This window comes from Corapipo altera, unplaced genomic scaffold, assembly GCF_003945725.1.
Source record: "Corapipo altera isolate COAL_440 unplaced genomic scaffold, ASM394572v1 64, whole genome shotgun sequence".
NCBI classification, from domain to species: domain Eukaryota; kingdom Metazoa; phylum Chordata; class Aves; order Passeriformes; family Pipridae; genus Corapipo; species Corapipo altera.
The window spans coordinates 7,223,404-7,240,569 of NW_020884893.1; the positions used below are offsets into that span (position 1 = coordinate 7,223,404).

Here is a 17,166-nt window from a genome sequence, read left to right on the forward strand (position 1 = left end):
ACCTCCACCGCCCGCACTGCCAGCCCAAGCGCAGCCACTCGGCTCACTGCTCCCAAAGCAACATGCCACAGTGCGAGGAGGACACAAGCACACGGACCCTACTGCAGTCATGGCACATCATGGCACTGTCCCCTTTTTGGGACCAGCCACCGAGGGAGCAACCTGCCTGTGGTAGGGGGTGGAAAGGCTCTGACCACATCTGGAAAGTGCTGTGGTACAGCAGGGGGGTTGGGCTATCCTGGGGCGCACACCATGCCAAGGGAAAGGTTTTAAGAAGTTCTTGCTTTTGTTATCGGCACGTTGCATCTGGGCTTCGTGTGCCATAACCAGCCAGCAGGTACCAAATGCTGAAGCACCTGCACTTGTGTTTATGGGGCACTGCTCAACTACCTACAGAAGAGGCTGGGAATTGAGCTGGTGCCTTGTCCTTGGGAGGCACCATCCCAAGGGCTAGTGGACTGTGCCACTGGGTGCACCAGCCCATTGCCCACCTGGACACTGTTTGGCAAGACCCCAGTTAAGGAGATGCTTAAGTTTGACCTATTTCAAAGAGATCTAAGCTTAAATAACCTCCTGCCTGCAGAGCAAAACTGGGGTCTGCCCAGGGAGACTTCTAACGAGGGCTGTGCATTCTCCAGTTACACTCCATCTTCCCACCTGGAGAGCAGCAAACTGGAATGATCTTGAGGAGAACAAACTACAGGTGAATCCTGCCAGCAGGAAGCCACATGCCAGCCCTTTTATTGAGGCCTATTTCTATCTCAAATGCCAAAACTGGATGCAACACTAAAGCCACAAGCTTGAGCGTGAGCTCCATCCTTAAGCTTTAAGGCTGAGATTTTCTCGAGGAAGCCTACAGGGGTTCATTGCTTAGCTCCTACCTACAATTCAATGGGAAATGGCCCCTCTGTTACTTTACCTAAGCATGAAAAAGTGAAGAAACTGAAAGTACATGTAGGAGAGTAAGGACCATCTTACATGGGACAAGACCGTCAAGAGAATCACTGCCCTGCATCCCAGCCCCCAACACACACAATTCCGCAAGGGCCATGCAGAAGAATCCACCGTGGAGGAAAAAGGGTCGATAGATGAAACAGATTCACTTCTAGGGCTTACACAACTCCAGATTAGCATAAACCATCACTACAGCAAACCAGCTAACAGCAAGGGGCAGAGGCTGAAGGGTAACGAGAGGTCCAAGCTGAACATGGAAGCTAAGGAGGAGATTACTTATTTTTGGAAAAGGGAGGAAAGGTTTTGCTGAGTTGTAGGAAAGAGCAGTCTGATTAAAGAACAACAAGGAAACTGAGAGACAGCATTTACAGACACCCCTGTAAGTAATCACCAAGCTACCTTTGTCTAAATGGATTAGGATGTCACGGGATTTCCAATTTAGGATCTTTCCCCTCATCAGTCTATGCCATCCCCAGTGCTACAGGAAGTATCTGCACAAACAGGCTATATATACACTGTGCTGTTTATGTTGGCCATCATGTCACTTTGGGGGGTTGAGAAGCACTTGGGGTGAAAGATGTGTGCCAAAAGCACATCAGTCCTCCACCGGCCACATCCTCCCCAGAGGGAGCTGGGCTGGGATGCAGGCACAGGCATACCTGGATGGAGGACATCTGTGCATATCCTCGCCAGCTGAAGCCCTCAAACTCCAGGGGGTTGTAGCCAAAGCGCACGGCACGGCCAGATGGTGTGGTGCCTTCTTCCAGCTCGAATTTCAAGTGGTGAAGGTCAGGGAAATAATGGTCCCGTGCAGGTCTGGGGAAGAGAGAGAGCACTGCTACCTACCGGGCTACCTGCAGGGAGAGGCGAGAGGACACCTCTGCCAGGCACGTGGCTGGTGTGGCAGCTGCCCAGACAACAAGGTCCTCATCCCTGTGGTGGCAGATGACACCATTCCCGAGGCAATGAGTGGGAGGCAGAGCACTCCAAGGTGCATCTCCTGCTGGCAGCTTACTGGGTGCAGGTGGGACCGCGTGTGCTCTGCCGGCAGCGACAGGCTCCGCTCCGCTCCTCGCAGGACGGCCCCAGGGACCCGCCGACGTCGCACCGGCAGCCTGCGGGCAGGAAGAGCCTGTTTATATTCCCTCCACGCTAACAAGCTCCTGGTCACTAATCAAAGGCACGTCCCAGCAGGCAGGGAGCCTTGGGCTGCTATTTTTATTCCATTGCATCCGTTTTCATATTTGGCCCCGGCCCCACTTGGATCGTCTCTTCTTCCACCTCAGTGCTGAGTTATTTCCAGGCGGCCGCGGGAGGAACAAGGTCTGCAAACCCTCATGGCTGGGTGCCGCCAACAGCAGCCTTGCTCCCTCTTCCCAGCCCTGCCACGACTGTGCGGGCTGGCTGAGAGCGTCCGGATCTCCTCCTTTACCTCTTCCCATGGGCACGATGGAAAGCAGCCAACCCCACGTGTCCATGCCACCCACTCTCAGCAGGAGGAAGGCACATGGATGCAAGGACACAGCCAGTGGTTCACACACACCAGTTTGTGGCACTCTGAGGAAAACCCTGCCTATTTGCTCCCCAGCCTGACAGACTCGTGTCCAATGGTTGTAAAAGTGTGAACTCAGGTCTCCAGATCCACAGAAGATTCAGCCCCTGCTCTGGGCCATGGTATAGAATCACAGAATCACCAAGGTTGGAAGAGATCTTTAAGATCATTAAGTCCAACCATCAACCCAGTGCTACTACTGTAACCCCTAAAGCACTAAACTGTATCACCCAAAAACAATGACCCAAAACAGGAGGTGGAACACCTCTTGCCTCTTCTCTCTATGGTCAACAATCAGTTGTCTATCCAGAGCTGTGTGCTCCAGGGTCAGTTCTTGCAGCCCCCCCGTATTCACTCAAACCCATCACGAAGGGGACTCACCTTGGCACCCAAAGTAATTTGCATTCTCCACATTGAAGTAGCCGTCCCTGCACGCCGAGCAGAACTGCCCGCACACGTTGGGTTTGCAGAAGCACTGCCCATCGCCCTAGGAGGGAAAAGCAGGCATGGAAACTCATTCCCTCCTGTTCCTTGTCATGTCTAAGCTGTTTCTCAGTTATTTGGGTTCTGGTCTGAGACACTGCAGAAGCATTTTTGAGTTTCATGCTCTACATGGCTTCCTGCGCGTGGGTGGGCCAGATAAGGGCCAGATAACTTAAATTACCCAACAATGCAGGCAAACAAAAATCCAGGCATCCTGGGACAGACCCAGAAATACTTAGGTGCCTAATTTATGACAGGTCTTAATCCCATGTTCTCATGCAAGCCCAGACTGTGGTGCAAGCTTTGAGAGCTCAGCGTCAGGCCTTTCCAGCAGCTGCAGGGAGAGACAGAGCTGAATGCTCCCAACACAGCACACTCAGAGAGAGGAGCCTGGAAGCAGAGGAGCAAACCCACCTGCCGGCACTCTGCGATTCTGCTGATGGTGCCCTTGGTGTCACACTTGCAGTCTGGAGAGAGGGAGATGAACAAGAAAGCCAGAAAGTCAATCAGTCCCTGAGAAGAAGCCTGATGGGGTCAGCACCCATCACACTAGAGGACACTGAAAAGGGCTACATTTCATTTTGGACAGTTACTGCTGAGGACACAATGACTAAAGACATTTGCCTTTTCTGCATACTTGGCCATGAAAAATTAAGTATGCAAAGTCTGTAGGGAGGGCTGAGAACTGCAGAACTAATTGCAACAGCCTTATGTTTCAATCCCAAGCAAAAAGCTCCAGACTTCAGCCTTTCCCCTTTGACGTGTCACTTCTGGGAGAAGACAGAAGGAAGGGCATCACTTCCATCCAGCAATGATGACCCCCCCCCCCAGTTTGGGTTCTGCACCTTTACAGCACGAAGGGGACTTCTTGGGGCTGTGCAAATGCCATTTACTTACTCAGGCAGCCATAGGGATTCTCTGGAGTCAGGTTCCAGTATCCAGGTTTACATCTGTCACAAGCTGGGCCTTCAACATATGCCCGACACGCGCAGGAGCCCTGGGGAAAGGGAGGGCGTGAGAAGAGCAGGTTAGAATTTGCAGCACAGTGGCTGAAGGTGGGATCTGCTGCTCTGGTGTGGGTAAGGGCTGCTTTCGGGCTGAGCTTAAGGGAGAACCTGGTCCAAAATGAGATAAAGGGGATCATGCAAAAATGACCTGCAGGGGTTGGTGGGTTCATTTGATACTCACCGGGGCCAGCGAGGGATCTGCAATCTCCAACCCTGCTGGGTTACAGGAGCCCACTGGAAAACAGAGGCACGAGGAGGGATTTATGGAACCAGCTCACACACCCAGGCTTTTTGGGGAGTGATAAACCCATTTACCAGCTACATCCACTACGTCCCAGGACACTGGAGTGTCCCAAGACACGAGGGAGAAAGGGACTACCTTCGCAGTGGGGGAATCCATAGGCTCCTGGCACGCAGCTGTCGCAGCGCAGTCCCATCACTTTGGGCCGGCAGCTGCACTGCCCCGTGTCCTGGTCACAGGTGCTGTGCAGGGAGCCCTCCGGGGAGCACTGGCAAGCTGCAAAAGAAGGGAGAGCAACTGCTGGAGCTGCAGGGCACAGGGACTCCTGCATTCAAGGCTTCCCAGCAGCAGCCTCTTTTTGTCTGCCTGACCTTCTTAACCATCAAAGCAGCCAGAAATATGGGTTATAAATAACACACACGCTTATTCTTTGCTTTTGGTTAAAACCACCCCATCTTTTAAGAAAAACAGTACAAGCTGCAACGTTTATCACACCAATTCATATACATTTATGTGTGTTTTGGAGGCAGGGAAAAGTTTTGGTTGATGAGAAGGGGAAAGTATGATCTCACCCCCCCAAAATTAGTCGCCAGTGACACATCAGGCTCTACAAAAGCCCAAACACCCAAGAGCAGCACTTGGCCCTCAGGGTCTGCCCTGTAGATGTTGTATGTGGGCAGTGGGGCTGCAGCACCAAGTCAGCAGCACAGCCTGGGCAGTTGAGGGCAAGGGCAGGGCAATGGCTCTGTGGTTTCCTGCACGACTTGCCTCCCAGGAACACATGTAGAGATCCCACTGCCCTATCGCAGGAAAGGTCAGCAAGCTGCTGGGGAGCTGCCCATGCCTTCCCTGCCCAGCCAGTACTCCTCAAATCTCTGCCAAAGGAGACGTTTTAGGCTGACATCCCCAGACTGGCTAATAGCAAAGCATTGCTCATAAAACAACAGATTAAAAAACCTATAAAAATCAGGTGGTTCTTTTCTTTCCTCGCTGTGGCTCCTCTACAGCTCTGTAATGTGGACACTGCTTCATGAGACAAAAAAAAAAAAAGGTGACTGCTGAACTCCTGTGAGACCATTTCATCTATGCCTCCAGCCTCTTCAAAGGCATATTGCCGGCATCAGCATTTGGGAGGAGTGCTCTGCCAGCTGGCACAGCTCAGGAGTCTACATTTAGTACAGTGCAAGAGGGTGATGATGCTCTTTTGTTCCCTCAGGGAAACTGTATCACGGATTACTTTTTAATGAGCAGTAAATTCTTGCTGGGAGACATAAGAGTACATCTGGCTTCCAGTCGGGCTGCCGACGGGGAGGGAGATGAGGACGCTCTGCCCAGAGCTGGGGAGGACGGGTCAGAGTATTTTGGGCCACAGGCATCTGCTCAGGGTGTTGCTCAGCCCTGGCAACTGCAGTTCTGGTCCAGGAGCAATGCAGTGCCCAGGGAAAAGGACAGAATCACAGAATTGTTTAGGTTGGAAAAGACCTCTAAGACCATCAAGTCCAACAGTTACGTATGGCCCAGCCCGCCACCAAACCATGTCCCCAAGTGCCATATCTACATGTCTTTTAAATCTCTCCAGGGATGGTGACTCCACCACCCCTGGGCAGCCTGGTCCAGTGCTTGACAACCCTATTGATAAAGAAGTTTTCCCTAATATCCAATCTAAACCTCCCCTGGTGCAACTTGAGGCCATTTCCTCTTGTCCCATCACTTGTTACTTGGGAGAAAAGACCAATCCCCCTCTGGCTACACCCTCCCTTCAGGCAGTTGCAGAGCAATAAGGTGGATACTCACGAGTGCAGCTGGGGTACCCGTAGAAGCCCAGGGCACACTGGTTGCAGGTGTGTCCTGCAAAATTCATGTGGCATCGGCACTGGCCAGCTGGGCTGCAGTTGTTGTCCACAGCACCCCGGGAATCGCAGGAGCAAGCTGTAAGAGCAGGACTGTCAACAGCCTGATGAACCCTGCGATCTGTGGCCAACCACTGCTGGTCTGTCATTCAGTCCCCCCCAGGAATTAGCCATTTCTATCAGAACTAAAATAATTTGTTAATTCCCCGGCATGTCAGGTGGAGTCATGGTCATACCAGGAAAATGCCACTGAGGGTTTTTTACAGCCCATTCAATGTTCCCCAGCAGTTTAGTAGGTTAATGCACTAAAGTGACATGCAAAAAAGGCATAAGCTGAGACAACAGGTCACAGCAGGGTTGTGATGAGGAAGTGTGACTGATAAAAAGTGCTTTGTCTTCCAGGCTTTGATGTGATCCATGACCTCCAAAGCAAGCCTGCCAAATTCACAGTGCAAACCACATGGGTTTGATGTCGAGAAACACCAAAGCCTTACAAAAACAGGTATGTTTTTTAGAAAGTGACAGACCAGCAGGAAGCAGAGGTTAAGGCCCTTACCATAGCAGTGGGGGTAGGAGTGGTACCCAGGGCTGCACTGCTCACACCGTGGCCCAGCAAACTCGGGTCTGCAGAAACAATTCCCGACGGAGTCGCAGCCTCCCGGCAGCGTCCCAACAGCACTGCAACCACACACTGTAACACAGAGAAACCATCTGCCCTGTGCTGGGAGCACACAGCAAAGCTCATGGCAATGTCTTTTCCTCTGAAAGCTTCTCAGGTGGATGTTTAGGTGCTGCTCTAAGAATTCAACCAGTCAGTCTCTGTCCATTGCACATACTCTTCAAAACACCCAAAACCACTTTCCAGTCCTTCAACCCCCTGCCAGAGGACTCTGGCTGCTGTAGCCACCCAGGCCCACAGGAGGACAGATACTCACGCTGGCACAGAGGGTAGTTGAAGTAGCCTGGAGCACACTGGTCACACAAGTGCCCTTCAAATCCTGTTCGGCACAGACACTGCCCAGTCTCGCTGTCACAGGTGCCATCATACTGACCAGGCCCAGAGCACTGGCAGGCTGGAAAGAAACAAGGGCACTAATAAATAAGCAGGTTCTTCATCTTTCCCCTTCCTAGGGAAGAAACCAAGAGCACCTGTTCCTCAGGCGTAGAGGAGCAGTCGCTGGAGAAACCCTGGGGGACAGAGCTGACAGCAAGCATGCCTGGCCCATAGCTCACATTCATAGGGAATTTCTCAAGGGTTCCCCTCAGCCTGGGAGGATGCTGGAGCGTCAGGGATGGGTGGAAAGCAACAGCAAAAGTCATGGGAATTTGTCACTTGGAAGTAGGGCTGGAGAATTCCTCCTCCCCAGCAAGGAGAGGCACGTTCCTGCCCAGCAGGGGGGTGAGCAGGGCGAGCTTGGGGCCACTGACCCCCAGTTACTCACGCTGGCAGCTGGGTCCATAGTGGCCTGGGGCACACTGGTCACACTGTGTTCCCTGGAAGTTGGGCTTGCACACACACATCCCCACACGAGGGTCCTTGCGACAGGCGTTGCCTTCTGTCCCACCGGCGTAGCAATCGCAGTCTGGAGAGGGGACACACAACAGGCAACACCACACACGGCTGTCAGTCGAGCTTTGAGGTCCCACAAGGACAGGGCAGAAGGTGCCATGAGAGGCAACAGCTCAAGCATTTCCCCCTCCTGATAACCTTCCTATTAGATGCAGATGTTTTAACCAAACCTTGCCCAGGCAACAGCACCCGTGGCTCGTGGGATGGCTGGGAGAGCTCAGCACCACACAGGTATGAAGGTGCTGGGTGGGCAGCAGGGAAATGCACAGGGCAGGCAAACGCTGCTTCCACAAGCCCAGGTAGAGTTGATTCAGTGCAGCACTACCTAAGTGTGGGAATAATCAGAGCCTTCAGCTAACCAGGGTGAGCTTTGAGCTTTCTCTCTGGTCACTCCATGCTCAGCTGCACGCGAGACCTCCCCACTGCCAGGGCAGGCAGGTGCTGTGGCTAAGCAGTGCTGAGGCTCTGAGCCAGCCCTGCCATCACTGACAGCAGTGGTGTGGGGTGCTGGGCTGGGAGAGAAGTGCAAATATCATCTGAGAACTAGAGGGAGGGGAAGGTGAGGAAATGAGAAGGGAAGTGAGAAATTCCAGCTCAGGAAAGAAAAAACCTGTCTGGAAGATACAGAGTTTAAAATATCAGAAGGAAGGAAAAGGTTATCTGGAGCGTTCTGAGGAGCATGAGACAGAGGAGGATTCGGTGGGAAAAGAGACAAGAAAAAGCACAAGGGAGTAGATGAACTGAGAGGAGTGAGCATGAGAGAGGAGAGAGGTGGAGGGGAGCAGGGATAAGGGCATGGGTGAACTTTCTAAACAACACAGAAAGTGAGACAGAGGGAGTCGCTGCCCGTCCACACTTCAGAGGCACCCACAGCAGAGCTCCCAGCTCAGCCACAGCCCCTCCGTGGTATTTCAGGGGTTTTTCACAGGGAGGTCAGAAAGGGCAGCCCCATGTGGCCTGAACCCCAGAAAAAAGTAATTACACAGGCATTCAAGGCTAGAGTTTTCATGTCTATAAAAACAGGGATCATAAAACTTCCTTTCCCCCACCCTCAGCTGTCTCCTCTCTCAGACCACTCCCTGTCTCATACAATGTACGTGCCCAGTAAGCTGAAGACCTGATCTTGCACTGGATGGGGAGATGCAACAAAAAATGATATCATGGTGATTACCAAAGCATCAAGGAAAACTGCACTGCTTACTTATTATCTGTCCTGCAGGAAGCACTTGTTCTCCAGTATCGTTGTGAGTGAAAGCTGGAACAGCTACACAGAGAAAGAGACATTGCACAGGTCATCACACACCCTCAAAGAAATCCTGTCAGAATATCAAGGGCTTGACAATCCTAAAGCTGAACAGGCTGAATGAACATGTGGAACATGGAACAATGCACAGATATCCCACTAAACAACAATCCATTACAGCCCTTGTTAAACTGTCTTTCACAGAAAGTGAGAGATGAAACTCCAGCAAAATGGAAAGCTCCCACTGACTCCACAGAGCTGAGTTCAGACCATTCAGCTCTGGTCCAGCTTCCACCCAAGCCAAACGTGGGCTTGTTCCCACGTGCAAACACTCTTCCTGGGACAGGAGTGCCAGGTGGCATGGGGAAAAGGCACATGAAGAGCAGCCACAACTGGAGTTCTTGGCTCTTCCCGCACCCCCTGGATCTGCGGGATCCCAGATCTGATCACCCCAACTTACGGTAACAGTGGGGAAAGTTGAGGTATCCCTCAGCACAGGCATCACAGAGCTCCCCAGTGTAGTTGGGTTTGCAGTAGCAGCGGCCAGTGAGGTCCTCACAGGTGCCATCAGTGAAGTCAGACTCACAGTTACAGCCTGCAGAGAGGGACAAGCCGGCAGTGGTGTCACTGCCCGAGACCCCAGATCCCCTACACCAGAAAAACCTCCCAGCCCAATCCTCCAAACCACCCTCTCCAGTGCCACCAAGTCCAGGAGGGCATCTATGACACACAGAGGAGTTCACACTCACGATAGCAAATGTATGGAGAGTCGATGGGGTGGTCAGGGGACCGATAATATCCCGGGATGCATCTCTCGCAATTGATGCCAGTGGTGTGATGCTGAAAGACAGTGAGTTAGAGGGGCATCAGTTCCTCTGCCTGCAGGACTCAATGTTCATCTGCCAGATATACTAACAGGCCCAGGTTACAGAGGAAGCAGCTCAGGAGTGTCAGCATGCAGAAGACATAAATCTGCTCAAAATGCTGCATACACCGATTTGAAAACAAAGCATTTCCTCCAAACTGTATCCTCCCATAAACACAGAGTGAGTTTCAGGTTCATATCTGACCTCAAGCCCATTTCACTTCCCTCAGATGGTAAAATGTCCTGACCACTTTGTGCTTGCAGGATGGGAGCAACCTGTTTCCTCCCAGCAAGAAAGCACAGTGAAAAGTTTCATACCACTACGTGAATTAACCAGGACACAGTCACCTTGGGTAGGGAAGAGCTACTTTACCACTTTCACTGGGAACTTCAGAGACTGAGAAGACTGGTATTCTGGTGGGTAGAGAGAGATCCAGGGAGATGGCAGCATCTGAGTGCTGTGAACTAGGCAGGGACCTCCAAAAGTGCTGAGCAGCAACCTGCCCCTCCCAATTCCAGTGCCTCAGCAGACCTAACCCTAAAGCATCAGGAAGGTAGTGGTGCTACCCAGGGGATGGCTAGAAACCCAAGTGCTATTTTAATTACTGGTGCACACTCCTTTAATCCATGGCAAAGAGACTAAACTTCCAGGGAAAGACCTAATTTAGATAACAGAGGGTGTGTGAGGGGTTTGGTGGAGGTGCCAGCAAGGCTGAACTCCAGGTTGACAGCAGAAACAAACACAAAAATTTGAAAAGGCCTTTTCCACTGGAGCTCTTCAGCCCTACCTGACAGTCAATACAAACACCTCCCCCTTCAAACTTGTCTTCACGACTCTTGCTGGCTTTGTGGCGATCCACCTCCGGGTCGTAGTAGCAGTCATAGGCGTGGCCATTGCAATTGCAAGCTGAAATACAAGGAGACATTAGCTAAGCCACCAGCCCATGGAGATCCTTCAATCTCCAGCTGCATCTCAAGATGTGAAAGCTCCTTTGTGGGTCTGATGTTCGATGGGTTGCTTTGCAATGAGAAACGATGCCTGAATGCATCGGGAGGGGTTACGTGATCTCCCAAGCTCCCAGAATTCTTTCAGTTCAAAAGCACAGAAGCAGCAACTCTCTCACAAAGTCTGGTCGGCAACTAGGAGAGTGTGGTGGGTACAAAATCACAAGTAAAATATGTGCAGGCGTGTATGGACGAGCAAGAGAAATTACCCAGCTTTGGAGCCTCAGAGAGTCTGGTTTAGAAAACAACATTCTTGCCTCTTGTATCCCACCCTGGATAGAGGTGAGTTGTAAAATTCAGCACCCAGTGAGGGGGCTTTAAAAACGCACAGGATTAAGATCCTTTGCCACCCTACACGTATAAGACACAGTGAGTTGTAGCTGTGCTCCGTGCTCTGCATTCCTAGTACAGCAGGAATTCCACTGGCGGCACTGACCAAAGGCTTCCCTGGACAAATTAAGATGTCCTGTATGTAAACACGTCCAAACGTAATTCATCTTGGAGACAGAATTGAGCAACGAGACTTGCCTGCGCGAACCCTTGGCCACGGAGGAGGAACTGGAACATAACCAGAGTCCAAATCCCACACAGACCTGGTGGACCTCCCTGTGTGAGCCTCAACTGAGCAGCACCAACCACTGTGCCAGTGACCTCCCCGTCACCCAGTCCCGCACACCACCAACCCCACCGGTCCAGCGAACGGCTTCTCTGCACCGCAGCATCCAGGGCTGCTGTGCTTTGCAAAGCAGCTGGAAAAGGAAGGGAAAATCCCAACTCCAACTCACGCTGGCACTCGTTTGCGCTGTCGGCAGTGGCAGGTTTCCACGGGAACTGGTTGTAGCCCGGGCAGCAGCGATCGCAGGACCCGCCGCAGGTGTTGTGCTGGCAGTCACACTGCAGCCTGCAGGGAGGGGAACAGGGCACAGACAAGGTTGGGGTGATGACAGGGATGTGTGGCATGGGGAGCTGCCACGTGACCCCGCTGTGCAGAGCTGCCACTAGTCAGATACATGAACGAGTGATATTTGCGAATCCAAATATTCTGGAAAAGAGGCTTCTAAGGCATTTTTTTCAACTTTTTAATTGCTGATTTATTTTTTTCTGAGCTGAACACCAAACTTGGCTCTTCCAGCACCATTCTCTCCCTTCCTTCTCCTCCACCATCACTCCTCCCTTTTTCATAGGGAGACAAGGATTAGAGAAAAATCAGCGTGACGCTGCTGAGCCAGTTCTGCAGACAATAAAATGTGAAATGGTTGCAAGTGCCAGTGGTAGAAGCCTGAGTTGAAGCAGATTACTTGTGTAGGGTAGTGTGGTGCAGGGAACACAAGGATGTCCCCACCACTGTGCAGGGGCAGCGTGAAAAGAATAAATGACAGCTCAGAGCCAAAGAGGAGCGGGGCCACACAGGTACTATCTGCTCCCCCAGGTGTACCTGTGCTGCACAGAGGAGTCATGAAATTTGAATTAAGTCTTTTAGCAGATGCTGGCCCCATGCTCCCTGTGAAATGCACCTCCTGCTTTCCAGGCAGGGCTGTGCTGGGTAAACAGGCGGCTCCGGAGGCGCCAGGCAAGAAATCTCGACAGTCAACCGACGGATCTCGTCCCTGCTCGACCACAACGGTGATTCATTAACAGCAGTGACATCATCTCCAAAACCTCCACTTAGCAGAAGGCGATTCCCATCCAACACAAACGCGTTCTGTTGTATTAGACTTATGGATAATACAACATGTTCCAGCTTTTATCTGTGCAATTACTCATTTCCCCTCAGGGCCCGTCCGCCACTCCCATCTCTCCCTCCCTCCAATGTTTTTCCATTCAAAAGCAGTGTTTAAAAATAAATGTAATTTTTTTAAAACATTAGAGACAAAAGGAGCAGTCATTCAGGGTGAAGTGCAGGAGTGTAGACACACTCATCCGTGGCTGCAGTGAGCTGAGTGCCAGGGTTTCCACCTACACGTAATTTTAAGATGTGGGACCTGCAACTGTATGTATTGCCAGACAGAGGCAGCAGCATGATCTCACTGTAATCAAACATGGGATGAGCTGAAATTTTGCAGGAATGCAAGCAGGATCCACATTCAGCATGTTTGCTTCAGCCAGAGGGGTTGAGAGGCAGGAGGTCCCAGTGCTGCTCCCAACCCTGCTGCTGGTCCTCCCCTTGAAGATGCCACGAGATGCTTGGCCGCAGTCAGGTCTTTGAGCACTCATCATGCCCTGTCCCTGCCCAAATTCCCAGGCTGGGCTGTGGCTGGCAGAGTCCTGGTTGAAGCCTAAGTGGTAGAAAAGTGCCCTGAAATATTCAGTAGGAACTTTGTTCTCCCAGTCTTTTGTAGACCCAAGGGGGGAGACTCAATGAAAGGCAAACTTGGGCCATGTCTCTGTAAGAAAACCACCCACAGACCTCTCACCTGGCTGATTACCACTCAGCACTTCCAAGAAAACAAAATTTTAAGGGTTTCTTTCCATGGCAGCAGCTGGAAATCAAAATTAACATCCATATACATATGTGTGGAGAAAGATGGTCACTGAGTCAGGGAACTTATAAACCTGTTGAGCAGTGTTCATCTCCCTGACTGGAGCCACACATCCTGGCTCCTTAATGTTCAAGATGTTTGAAAAGCACTGGTTCCATTCCCAGAATGCAAAGAGATGGCACTCCATGAGTAAAGATGCACATTTCAGATGGAGAAGGAGTTATTTATTTAGTCTGTGCTGTCCAGAGTAGGAACGACCTCTTGGAGAGTTCATCTATCGTGGCTTTACTGCACCTTGTGCTGAATCCGTGCTGCTAATGAATTATGGACAAATGTGCATAAACTACAATATTTACATATTTCATTGATTGAATATATACAAGGAAGAAGAGGGAGCGGCTGTGTTCACATAGCACATATTTCCTGCTTGTCCTGACATAAGAGATGAAACCGCAGCCTTCCCACTGGAATTGATGCTCAGTAAGAGAGACTAAACAGTTTGCAGTGAGCAGCTGTGGCAGAGGTGAGAGCAGCACACAAGCATTACAGCATCTGGATTTGGTTGGGACATCTGAATCACACAATCAAAAGAAAAAAAAAAAGCCCCTTCCTCTACTTCTGATTGTACCGAGGAAAAACCACCTGCAAAAAGAGACTGACAGATGGCACAAATCTACCAGCACACATGGTGCTCTTCCTTCCAAAATGGGAAAGAGGAAGTTAGAGTTCAGGATCCAGCAGTGGGAAAGCATCCTTCATCTGCAGATGTGTATCTGACCGGTCAGGCTGCTGTTGCCTTGTTGGTTATCTTCAGCATCAGGCACAGAGGCAGAGCTGGACTCTCCAGTTGTCTCCTCTCTAGCTTGTGGCATCTGTGATGGGTATACCCACAGAAACAGTTGCTCTTATCAGACAGATGCAGAGCCCTTGCAGAGTTCTCTTGAGCTCACGTCACATTAACACACCTGAGCAGTTGCATGTCAACACAGGATTCCTGTCTGGGCTCTCTGTGCCAGGTTCCTGTTGATCCTTATCTCACTGCTCCCAGGGTTTGCCAGGAGAAAGGGCTGTGCCTGATCCTGCTGGTGTTCATCTTTAACCAGGAGAACATTCCTTCCCTCTGTTTAATTCAGCCCATTCCATCTTGGGGCAAAGACAGACAGTAGTGAAAAGTGCAGAGCCTGGAGGAGGCTGTATCTGCCCACACACTGCAGGTCCCAGCTCATCCACACTCACACAGGGCCCAGACGTGCTGCCAGCTTAACACAGCTGGATGTGCAGCCTCCTTAGCTTGGCACTTCACAGAAACTTTCCAAAGCTGGATAAACATTATCATTTATGGCTAGGAAGTCAGCTCACAGACATGCTTCATCATGTCCCAAAGTCTTTGCCAAGGTTTCACCTCACCTCTATCAAAATGCTCATCTTGCCTTGCTGGGTAACAGGCACAAGAAACACAGGGTGTGCAGAAGAGGGAAGTTACAATGAGAAGCAGAGACAACAATTGGGACTTTTAACAGGGTCAGGCCAACCCACATTCCTCTGTTTGTATTTCCTTGCCCTGTTGCTGTCACCCATCAGCATCTGAAGAGGCAGGACATGTGCAGAAGGACACGCTGCACAGATTTCTGAAGACATGACATGTTTCTGTCAGCTGGGGCCCATGACTGGAGGGGACAGTGTGTCTGAGCCCCAGCTGGGATGTAGCATTACAGCAGGTATGAATGAGCTGGCTCTATCCTGTGTCAGGGTAGGAGGGTTGGGATGCCTTCCCAGCAGTGCCCACTTCAGCAGGAAGGTTAGACACAGCTGCTGCTGGAGCCTGGAGAATGGCAGCATTTCACCAATTACTCATTTTCTCAACTGAAAGTATCATATTTCTGCTGAATCCTCCGTGCTCCTGGGCTTGCTAACAGGGTACAGCAATGCCATGAGAAGTTCTATTTACCCAGCACCTTTTCCTTCTGTATCCCAAAGGATTTACAGCTGTTATGTGATGACTATACAAAGCACCCAAGTAGGAAATGTTTTCTCCTCCAGTCCAGTGCAATCTGCTCTGGGTGAAATGCAACAGTTGCTTACCAATATGTGCTGCAACATCAGAGAACAGTTTGGGGTCAAGAGCAAAGATGCTAAATGCATCCAAATGAGAGTGGAAGGAGGGGAATTCTGGGAAGCAAGAGACAGTTGCAAGTAGAAGTAGCACTGAACAAGAATTTCCAACACATCTCTCCTTCCTCAATTTTTGCTCCCTTCCTGGAGAGCCCCAAGCCATTGATTCACTCAAGAAATGTCACAACATTTCCATGTTAAAGAATGATTTGGCCCCATAAAGCCTTTTGCCCTGGTACACAGGTGTACTGGCATCCAGCAACACCAACATCTGAAAAACAAGGGACTGTACATTCAAATATTTATGAACTTCCTTTTGTCAGACAATTTGGCACACTAAGGCAGACTTGCTTACCAATACATCTTTGTTTTAATACTTAACAGCTTTAACCTTGGCTGGGACTCACTGGAATTTTATTTTAGAAGATCCAAAAGCTCCACATGATCCTGATGAGAAAGAAATACAAGCTTCCCTCATCCAGCTGAATCTACCCGTCCCTTTTATAAAGGCAACATTCAAGTTGCAAACAGATGGCTAAAAGCAACACTTTCGTGGCTGGAAGCAGCTCTTTGGCATTCCAAGTTGCCAAGGCAGATGGAAAGAGTCCCATAAGCCAAAATGTAGCTGCTTTGCATGCTTTTTCTTTTGCAAAGAGTAATTGTTCAGCTACATACATAACCAATTTATGGTTCTTATGATTAGAAACGGCCTCTGGTTTCATGGGGACTTTCATTCTTATCTATTTATGATGAGACAATGCTCATCTATTTATGAGAGCATTGTGCCAATCCTTAAGAAGTCATGTGGGAAGCAAGAGACTTCTCTGAACAAGTTCAGAAACCAGCCCTAGACTTTGATGGAAAACTTCCATGTTCAACATTAGTATCCCACCTTTCCATTCCAGCACTCTGCTCCCATGGGATGGCAAAGTTGTGGACAGGGAAACCAGACCAGGGAGCTGATCTGGCTGAAAAAGATCTGACAAAACGTTTAATTTTTGCTACTTTGTCTGGAGCAGTTTCTGATTCGTTCTCAGGGCAGAGCCACGATCAGCAGCGCCGGCACAATTACGAGCTCAGGACAGGACACAACTCATACTGGTATCTCCATTCTTAGCACAATAATTCAAATGCTTTTACACAGAACTGGGACTTTGAAAAAGGTACCTGTAAGGGTCGTTGGGGTCCTTGGCATCACAGACGTCTGCGTGGCCGTGGCAGACACAGCGCCCACCGATGCTGATATCTTTGATGCTGTAGTAATACTGGAGAGCACAGGAAGAGTATCTTTACAAATAAGATTTGTAACTGTTCTACTGAGGATTCAGCAGGACTTTACCCAATAAAATGATCCCCCCAAGGTAACATCCAGGGATGTCTTCTCCCCAGAGGTTGCATGCACAGCCCTCAAATAGTTCCACCTCGTTAGCAAGAGGCATCAAGGCCTGCCTTACCCTCCTTGTCACTGTAGGGTCCCTCAAAGCTTTGCCCATCAGGTGCCCGAGCAGAGTGTTTGTCTGCAGGAAGCGCAGTCTGATGTTGGTGGCTTTCGTGAAATTCCGCAGGAGAGGAGAGTAGGAGAAGTTCATGGCTCCTGGTCGCCCATTGACCAGGGAGACAACAATCTGTGAACGGAAGGAGGGAAAAGGCCGGGATGGATGGGGCCTTGAGCAACCTGGTCTAGTGGAAGGTGCATCTGCCCACAGCAGGGGGTTGGAACGATATGGTCTTTAAGGTCCCTTCCAACCCAAACCATTCTGGAATTCTATGAGAAAAATCTGTGTAATCCTGTGGGGTGGGGGTA

General features: G+C 50.5%; 1 protein-coding gene across 3 annotated transcripts in view; it reads right to left on the reverse strand.

Moving 5' to 3' along the window:
• LAMA5 (laminin subunit alpha 5) overlaps positions 1-17,166 on the reverse strand; it is an 88,815-nt gene that overhangs the window by 28,934 nt on the left and 42,715 nt on the right. For all 3 annotated transcript variants that reach the window (XM_027646386.1, XM_027646385.1, XM_027646383.1), the window contains exons 5-22: positions 16,817-16,987; positions 16,530-16,627; positions 11,556-11,671; positions 10,554-10,672; positions 9,650-9,740; positions 9,361-9,495; positions 8,859-8,921; positions 7,530-7,670; positions 7,023-7,160; positions 6,644-6,778; positions 6,032-6,166; positions 4,376-4,513; positions 4,178-4,230; positions 3,887-3,986; positions 3,404-3,456; positions 2,888-2,993; positions 1,970-2,069; positions 1,614-1,770 (exon numbers count right to left, since the gene is read on the reverse strand). In XM_027646386.1, the coding sequence (XP_027502187.1) occupies positions 1,614-1,770; positions 1,970-2,069; positions 2,888-2,993; positions 3,404-3,456; positions 3,887-3,986; positions 4,178-4,230; positions 4,376-4,513; positions 6,032-6,166; positions 6,644-6,778; positions 7,023-7,160; positions 7,530-7,670; positions 8,859-8,921; positions 9,361-9,495; positions 9,650-9,740; positions 10,554-10,672; positions 11,556-11,671; positions 16,530-16,627; positions 16,817-16,987 (2,049 nt within the window). The remainder of the gene's footprint in view (positions 1-1,613; positions 1,771-1,969; positions 2,070-2,887; positions 2,994-3,403; positions 3,457-3,886; positions 3,987-4,177; positions 4,231-4,375; positions 4,514-6,031; positions 6,167-6,643; positions 6,779-7,022; positions 7,161-7,529; positions 7,671-8,858; positions 8,922-9,360; positions 9,496-9,649; positions 9,741-10,553; positions 10,673-11,555; positions 11,672-16,529; positions 16,628-16,816; positions 16,988-17,166) is intronic.